This window comes from Cyprinodon variegatus, unplaced genomic scaffold (assembly GCF_000732505.1).
Source record: "Cyprinodon variegatus isolate N-32 unplaced genomic scaffold, C_variegatus-1.0 Scaffold665, whole genome shotgun sequence".
Lineage (NCBI taxonomy): Eukaryota > Metazoa > Chordata > Actinopteri > Cyprinodontiformes > Cyprinodontidae > Cyprinodon > Cyprinodon variegatus.
The window spans coordinates 7,895-17,130 of record NW_015151118.1 but is presented as its reverse complement, the minus strand read 5'-3'; the positions used below and the strand labels follow the sequence as shown (position 1 = coordinate 17,130).

The following is a 9,236-nucleotide window of genomic DNA, read 5'->3' as shown; positions in this document are numbered from 1 at the left end:
GTCTCCTTCCCTCTATCAGTCTCCTTTCCTTTATCAGTCTCCTTTCCTTCATGGCTCCTCCATCCCCCCATGTTTCCATCCTCTCCTCTCCCATGAATCCAGTCTTCGTGCCTGTCTTTCTCCAAATCGTTTTATCCATGCAGCATGACTCACACCGTCGCTCCGGCAGGAGGAGGACACATTAGCCGCTGAATGAACCGCCTGCCAGGATCAGGGGCCTGCATGGAGCTGATAACACATTCTGTCTCAGGAGGCCTCAGTCAGTCCTCTCTGCTTTCAGGGTGCAGCAGCTCGATCGATGAGCCTGAAATATAATTCTGTCAGAGCAGACGGCGGCTGAAAGGCAGGGTCAGTGATGGGATGATGGCGACGCCATCAAAGATCTAAACCTCCCTAAAATAATCAAAATCAGGGATAAGCCTGAGAAACCTTTCCTCTAGCTGCTGTCAGACAAATCAGACCAGAAGGTGAAGGCCTGGCAGCTCCCTCTACAGGCTGAGGCGTTTACTGCAGTTTACCCTGATGCCTTCACCATCACACCTGTGCACATGTTCAGCCTTTCCTCTGTACGACGGACTATTAAGGCCAGGCTAGAGATTTAGTTTTTGCTATTTTGAGAATAAAGTCCTAAATGTGAGGACACAGTGCAGGTCTGTAGAAATGGGGCACCATAGGCCAGTGTTCCAGCACCCTGACCTTTAATCCTCTATACTGCAGTCTTCTCCTTCTGCTCCACATGCTGCCATCTTTAGAAGTTCTCAGATTACTGTCTTATGGTCGGACTTTATCGCAGGTGATGATGAAGACGACTGTTGGACAACATCTCCTTCACCAAGCATGAACCGTCACAGAACCTGAAGGACCCTAAAAGGAATGACTGATGCACCCCAGGTGCAATAAGAAGCATTATCGCAAATCCTTCCTTCCAACTTCAATTAACTTTATATCATAATTTCCAATAAATATTTTTTAAACTATTTGGATTTCTTGTGCAAAGGAGTTTTGGTACATCAATATTTTCATAGCATAGTTCTACGCTTCACTCTTAGATGTGATTTAGAATAACTGGCAGTGAAATACAGACCAAACAATACAAGGTGTATTATTTACTGTAAATTAGCTAATGTTTTGTTATAATCATGACATATATATATATATACACACTCTTTACCAGTGATATACCTACAATGATAACTATTCTATTCTACTCTATTCTATTGTATTCTATCTGAAGTGAATGATAAAGAACAGTTATTTCAACAGTTGCTGGTGATCCTCAGTCATCCAGGTCATTGCAAAAAAGTTAAAAACAATCCACTGGACTTTGTTTCCAAGTTTGAAGACAGTTCGCTTCACATCCAGTAAGATTTTTCAATTTAAAAAACAAAATTATTAAAAAAAGCTTCCTGGATGCGAAGTGAAACATCTTCAAACCTGGAATCAAAGTCCAGTGGATTGATTTCTAACTTTTTTGGTGTTTCAACAGTTGGAAAAGTCCTCAGTGAAGTTCAGTAGATCTATGCGGAGGTTCTGTTGAGTTTGATGCGGTCAGACCAGAATATAAAGAAGTTAAGGGGGTTTAGGTTGTATGTCCGAGTGAGACCTCGATATATTTAAACCCATCTCTGCTTCTTCCAACTGGTGAGCCGAAGGAGCAGAGATTCTTTCTGTTGTCAATGTCTCCCTCTGCTGGTGGTGAGGAGAAACAGCACCAAACAGAGTGGATTTCCCTAAATGGTCTCATTTTTTATAAATCCATCTTCCCTTGCCTGTTTCTGATGCTGTTAATATCATCCTGCTGTTGGGTAAATATCACATCCACTGTGCTAAATGGAGAAATGCTAAATCCTCTTTTCATTGGTTTATCAATAACTTTAAAACCTTTTTTTTTTCATCTCTTAAAAAGAAATAAAAAAAGACAAATATGCAAAAAAAAAAAAAATGATGCTATTCTGATTACATCCACCATTTTTACATTTCTATGTTAGATTTCAATGTTTCTGCACATAAATCCCCTGCTATTTGTAATACTTTGTACTTTTCAATTCAATCTTCATTTTTGCGATCCTCTCTGAAAGTCTTTTTTTCGTGTTATTGGATTAATAAAAAGCGAATAAATAAATAAATAAAAAAGGTAATTGGCAAAGTTATGGAAGAGGATTAGGGCCACTGGAAAAATAAAAAAAGTTAACAGATTTTTAAATTTTATTTTAGTATAATATGAGATAAAGTCAGCTTTCAGAATTTTTCTCCGTATTAAAATGAAATAATATTAAAAAATCTGTTAACTTTTTTAATTTTCCAGTGTCCCTAATCCTCTTCCGTACAAACTTTAGCAACTTTGGACAGAATTTAAATAGGAACAGCTTTAAAAACATTCAGCTGTGTTTAAAAAGTCTAAAAATGAATAATAATAATAATCTAATATAAATTTTAAATTGAATTAGAATCAGAAATGATTTTGAACTGGAAATAAAACTTGATGTTTACTGTGAGAAATAATGTGACTCCTCCCACCATGTCGGGCTGTCCAATCAGCGCTCAGGATGAGCTGGCAATAACCCACCCGGAAGTGCTTCTCCTAGCATGCTAAGCTAACGCTAAAGGCTAGCAGCACAGTCAGCGGAGGAGTTCAGCTCTTTGGTTCGTGGTTTTCTGCTCTGGTTCCGGTTCTGTTCTGAAAGGTGAGTCCAAACCGCTGAAAACCAAACGAACCAGTGTTCCTCTTTTATCTGTTTTTCAGGCTGTTCGATGTTTTGATGATGTTTAAGAATCCAGCGATTAGACGGAGCCTGAAGTTGTTGGTGTGAGAATGACAGGATTAGACTTTTTATTTAGCGGGAAATACACGGAGCCAAACCCTGATCTGGATCTGGACTCAGGGCGGCTCTGAGGTTCTGGAAGGCCTCGTTCAGTCCGGGGGTTTTATTTTAGGGAGGGTTGGTTCTGGAGAGAAGCAGTCCTGGGCATAACCTGCCACACCTCCTCCCCCCCCAGTCTCAGATTAGCAGAACAGCAGCCCAGCTGTCTGAGATTATTAGATTACTGATTCCTCAGAAGCAGAGAAAATATTTCCACATCGCTGCTCATTTTCTCCTGCTTGGATCCTCTGGTACCGCCTAGAACCGGTTTGATCTTCATTCATGTTATGGTTTAATGTTGAGGATTGATTAATTTTATTGATCTGACAGTGGAGAATGTGTGTGTGTGGGGGGGGGGGGTACAGAACCTCCTGATTTTGCCTTTTTGTCCCTGAAATGTCTTAAAACATCTAAAAACTGTTGGAGAACAAGCTGCTGAAGATTCTCAGTCATCCAGGTCACTGTCATTCCGAAAGCGTTATAAAACAATCCACTGGACTTTGTTTCCCAGTTTTAAGACGTTTCTCTTCCATCCAGGAAGATTTTTCAGTTCAAAATGTCAGAAATAGCGTTTAGTTCCAGGTTTTATCCAGCAGCCCAACAAAGCCTGGTTTTAGTTTAGAAAACATGCAAATAGAAACGGATAAATGGGTCCCCCCCTTTACAGGGGAACAGAAGACCCCGACTATTCAGCCGGGCCAACAATCCCCTTTAACAACCCCCCATTCCAAAGGGATGGACCCGTTCGTCCGGCTCAATTTGCATGTTTTCTAAACAAATGACCTTTCTCAATTTACAAGAACATGAGTACAGACTTGTGTTCTCGCCAAATATGTTCTGGAGAAAAACCCAGGAAAGTCTGGACTCGGGGAGAACGGGAGCACGCAGCATAAATCTGGGTCAATTGGATATGAAGCGTAGTGATGACATCACCACATGCTCAGCTCGTCTGGAGCTGCATTTCACCTCCTGTTATTGATAGTCTCTAGATAATAATAGATTCTTACTTTTTTCTTTTAGTGGGGGGGATAATATTTAACAGTCAGATAAACATAAATCTAATGAACATTTTGCCGAATAAATCAAACCTCCATCAGAGCCAGCGGTCCTTCACACACGGCTATGCAGAGAGAGGGCTGCTGCAGACGGGCTGACGTTAGCCCCGGCCGCTGCAGACGGGCTGACGTTAGCCCCGGCCGCTGCAGACGGGCTGACGTTAGCCCCGGCCGCTGCAGACGGGCTGACGTTCTCACCTCACATGATCTTAAAACGTACTTTTATTTAACAACAGAAAAGAGAACCTTTAACTTAATACTCTGAGCTCTGTGAGCGCTAACCTGGAAGCTGCTGCTGCTGCAGTGCATGCTGGGACAGCTGTCAGTTTGGAGAACGGACAAATCGGCTCTGATGCATGCTGGGTAAAGAGGGAGGGGCCAGAACAACATCCGGGGACTTCGTCTGTTCTCAGGCTCCTGTTCTTGTGAATTGGAACAGCGCTAGAGCTGAGGATGATGACGTTTCACGAGAACGCACAAGTACTCATAGTGAGAACTGGACAAAAACCAGGTTTTGTTGGACTATGGCATAAAGCCTGGAACTAAACGCTATTTCTGACATTTTGAATTGAAAAATCTTCCTGGATGGAAGAGAAACGTCTTCAAACTTGGAATTAAAGTCCAGTGGATTGATTTCTAAATTTTCTGGTATTTCAACAGTTGGAAAAGTTCTCAACTTTTTTGAACTGTTGAAGAAGAATCACCTGAGACTTAAAAAAAAAAAAGGATTAGATCCGGCCAAACTAACCTGGCTCTGTCCCCCTAAACCCCCGTTTTACAGCTTCTATTTACTCATTTTATCTTTAGTTAATCTTTAATGTCAACATTAGTTAGCTGATTTAATCACCTTTCATCTTACCACCTTTGTTCCCATGGTGACGTCATTCTAATCAATTTTATCAATTCTTTGAGTTGGACACAAAGTGATCAAACTGAGAAACTGATGATGATTAAATAATGTTGTGGCTGAAAGCTCCGTTAGGCTCAGAGGAACCGGTCCAAATGGACCCGGACTGGTTCCCAGTAACCTGGAAGGATTCTAATGGTTTTTATTTGTGCTCTCTGTCTCTGTGTCCAGATGAGTCTACAGTGGACGGCCGTGGCCACCTTCCTCTATGTGGAGGTCTTCCTGGTTCTTCTTCTCTGCATCCCCTTCATCTCTCCTAAAAGGTCGGTGTTCACCTGTCCTCAGTCACACCAGGTGAAAACTTTTCAGAGATTTCAGCGGTCTGGAAAAGCTGACGCCCGGTTCAGTCTCAAAATAACAGAGAAGTAAAAAAATAAGAGGCCATGGAGTCATTTTCTGCACAAAAACTATATGAGGGGTAAAATGCCTGAGTTGCTTTTTTTCCATCAATGTAACATTCAATATATTTTAGCACAACTTTTTCAAACGAGAGACAACAAACTCTACAAAAACTACAGCATCATCCACTGATTAAAGAATTACTGCATTGACATTTCACAGGGAATGACTTTCTATTTCCTCTACTTTCTATTTTCTAACGTTAGACCCAATGGCTAACTCATTCAGACTGTTAGTCTGCAGACTATCCTATCGGATCCATCGGCTATAGATGGATTTATTGCTTAGTTCATCCACTGACTGGGAAATTCCCTGACGAACGTCTTCCTGCAGCCAGAAAACTGCTGGTTTCTGCAGCCAAATGCTGCACATGGAGGCACTTTGACTGCACGTCTCTATGGGAGTAGGGAGTACCAATATGGCGGCCGATGGCTTCACTTTTTTCAGGCTATCAGCGATCCAGTGAATGTAGATCAGTGGTAGTTAGTGATGCTGAGATGAAGCCTCATTGAACCGTTTGGCCAAATAGCTTCAACGATCCCCACAGTTCATGAGGCTCCATGTGAACATGTCACCACCTACTGGTGGACAGCAGAACTACAGTTTGTAATAAAATCTGTTTTTTTGCAACTGTTTTTCTTTTTTTTTCCCCATTTCAAGTTCCCTTGAAATTGTTATGGTTGGTGTGTATAATAAAATCTTTTGTAATTTTTTTTCAGTGTAAAACTTCTTAGAACAATCATTTAAGGTGCACCGTTTTCTGCCATTTTAGTGAAATAAACTCAAGCAGACAGTGAAAGTGTTTGGGATTATTAAAGCATTTCTGATTCTCATTGCCCAGTTTGCCCAGTTTGCACAGAGGGAAATTACTTTGAGCAATGATGAGAAAAATGAAAGGTGTTATTTTAACATGATAGTTTTTCCACGTTTTTTGGTTTTAATCAGGTTGGAAGTTGTGTTCAATCAATCTTTTGATTTAACCAACCTAATTTACCCAATCTATATTTTTACTCGGGCAAAACAACGCAAATTAGTCTCATCAGCCAGTTTAATCATAATTTTCAAAAGTCAAAGACAGGTGTTGAACCATCAACTTCTAGAGTGGGAGCCTGTCTCTAACAGATGACGCTGCCTATGTAGATGACCATAGCAAGGAGAAAATACTAGTTAACACCGACATTGTCCGATGGTTTGCTCAGATTTTGATCATTACATTGTTTATTCAAGCCAAATTAGTTTTAAGCAACTAGATTGGTTGGAAAAACAACCAATCTATTCTTAGAATCTATCCCGCTGACAGCATCTCTCCTCCAAACTCCCACATCTTGACCGAACACTGAGGCTGTTTAGATGCCTGTCCAAATTCTTGTGCTTCCCGAACCACTTTGCGAAGCGGTCACGTGGTTTCATGCTAGCGAGGCCTCGGACGTCATTAATTTTGGCCCCTTCTCTAAATGAATCACGCCTCGACACGCGCTTCAGGGAAACGCCCCCTCCATTACTCGACACGCCTCGAAGCCTCGGCTCATCTCATGACATCACTAGTGGTATTATCACAAAGAGGAAGACAGAGTTGCAGCTGAAAGCGGATCTATTTAGGCTAGCTAAAAGTTAGCATTTTTCCACACGACAAGAACATGAAAAATTTTAACCGCAAATGCTTTTATCTTAATATTTAAAACATTTTAAAGAAAATTGAACTTGTTCTTTTTTTTCAGTAGGTGTGTAAATCCGACCTCTTTAAGATAAATTCATGTTAGTTCATTTAATCGGATTGTTTCTGGCCCCATTCAAAAGTTCTTGAAATGTTCTGAAACGTCTCAGAATCAGTTTGTGCATCGCTATGGCAACAGGATCCAGATGCGTGGTTAGGAAGGAGAGGGCCCCGCTCTGGTACCAGCCGGTTCTGACCTGCTGCTTTGGTTCCTGTTGGGTCTGGGCCAGAGATGCACTGATCTGACATCGCCTCCGATGATTAATTTCTGGATCAGATATCGGGGATCCAATCCAGAACCCTTTACATGGAATTTATCTGTCTTTTTGCTGCTTATTTGTTAATAAATGATATAAAGTTAATTTATACCTGTGTTGATTTATTACCTTTTTAAATAATTATCTTTGGGCTAATCCATCATTCAGATGCTGAGAAATGTGTTTCATTGATTGAGTCGTTGAATCGGATCGCTATCAGATATCAGCCCATGATGCGTCTCTAGACTGGGCTCAGGAGGGGTTCCACCTCTGGTTCTGGGAACCATAACCGGCTCTGCTTCTCCCTTCTTTCAGCTGGAGCAGGGTCTTCAAGTCCCGGCTGGTGCAGACCATCGCCCTGTATGGAAACACCTGGTTCATGGTGGCCATGGCCATCCTGGTCTTCCTCCTCATCGGTAAATCTCTACAGAAATATTCTAGATAAGTGCTGACCCAGTGGGTTAGAGCAGCGCGCTGTGCTCTGAGAAGGCTGCAAATACCCGGTTTGATCCCCACAGCCTCCACTCTGAGTCCCTGAGCAAGACCCTTTACCTGCATTTAACCCATTTAACCCATCCACTTGGGTTAAATGGGTTAAATGCAGAGAGAGAATCTCCCCTTTGTGAGACAATAAAGGGATTTACATACATGGATATCTACTCTAACTTATCTATAGAGCTGCTTTCTGAATCAACCATGATGATCTAGAAATCTGATCTCTTTCGTTTTTGGGTAAAATAAAAAAAAGGAAAAATAAAGAAAAAAAGGATTTTATTCAGCTGTGGGGTTTTAATATTTTATGAAGTGTATCAGATGATGGACAGCTCCAGTTTAACAGGCTCCTCCTTTAATGATTTTTAACTGACGCTTGTTTTACATCAATAACTGTTTATATGTTTTGAATTGTGTGAATAAAGTGTTAAAAGTAAAATAAAGTCTAAACCAGCATCAGCTGCGGTCAGAGAGCTGAAGCCGATCAGCAGCTGAATCTCACTGAAGATCAAACTGTTCGATGGGATATCTGTAAACTTAGATCTGTGTTTGTTGCTACCAGCTGGTGTTAACGGTGTGTTGATGTGTGCAGATGCGTTTCGTGAAGTCAGGAAGTACAGCGTGACGGACAAAGTGGACGTGACCAACAACCCCACGGCCATCGAACACATCCACATGAAGCTGTTCAGAGCTCAGAGGAACGAGTACATCGCCGGCTTCGCCCTGCTGCTCTGCCTGTAAGACACACACACGGTCTGGTTTCACTATTATGGTGGGGACTTTCCATTGACCTCCATTCATTTATGAGTTATACAGCCTAACGGGAACCCTTACCCTAAAGCTATCCATTACAGTGAATACCTAACCCTAACCAAAACTCAATGCACACCTTAGTCCAGGGATGTCAGACCGGTTCCAGAAAGCGCCGTATGGCCGCTGGTTTTCCTTCAACCGAGCATTAGCACCACAGACTGCAGTCATCTCATCACGTCGTCATTAAGACTGGAGCTACCTGTTGAGGTGACTGCAGTCTGCTGTGCTATTGTATGGAGGGAATTTTCTGCCCAAATGTTGCATGTAAAAAATACGGAAGAGGATTAGGGCCACTGAAAAAAATAAATAAAAGTTAACTGATTTTAAATTTTCTTTCAGTTTAATATGGGAAAAAAGTCAGAATTCAGACTTTAATCTCAGAATTCAGACTTTAATGTCTGAATTCAGACTTTTTTCTCTGAATTTTGACTTTAATCTCTGAATTCAGACTTTAATCTCTGAATTCAGACTTTAATCTCTGAATTCAGACTTTTTTCTCTGAATTTAGACTTTAATCTCTGAATTTTGACTTTAATCTCTGAATTTTGACTTTAATCTCAGAATTCAGACTTTAATCTCAGAATTTTGACTTTTTTCTCTGAATTTTGACTTTTTTCTCTGAATTTTGACTTTAATCTCAGAATTCAGACTTTAATCTCAGAATTTTGACTTTTTTCTCTGAATTTTGACTTTAATCTCAGAATTCAGACTTTAATCTCAGAATTTTGACTTTTTTCT

At 41.0% G+C, this 9,236-nt stretch overlaps 1 protein-coding gene across 1 annotated transcript; it reads left to right on the top strand.

The window, feature by feature from the left end:
* Positions 1–2,555: 2,555 nt before the first annotated feature.
* Positions 2,556–8,441, top strand: LOC107097011 (B-cell receptor-associated protein 31-like). The gene is made up of 4 exons (XM_015393964.1): positions 2,556–2,684; positions 4,995–5,086; positions 7,509–7,609; positions 8,278–8,441. Exons 2-4 carry the CDS (start codon positions 4,995–4,997, stop codon positions 8,424–8,426), a joined length of 342 nt encoding a protein of 113 aa, XP_015249450.1. The 5' UTR covers positions 2,556–2,684; the 3' UTR covers positions 8,427–8,441.
* The last annotated feature ends 795 nt before the right edge of the window (positions 8,442–9,236 follow it).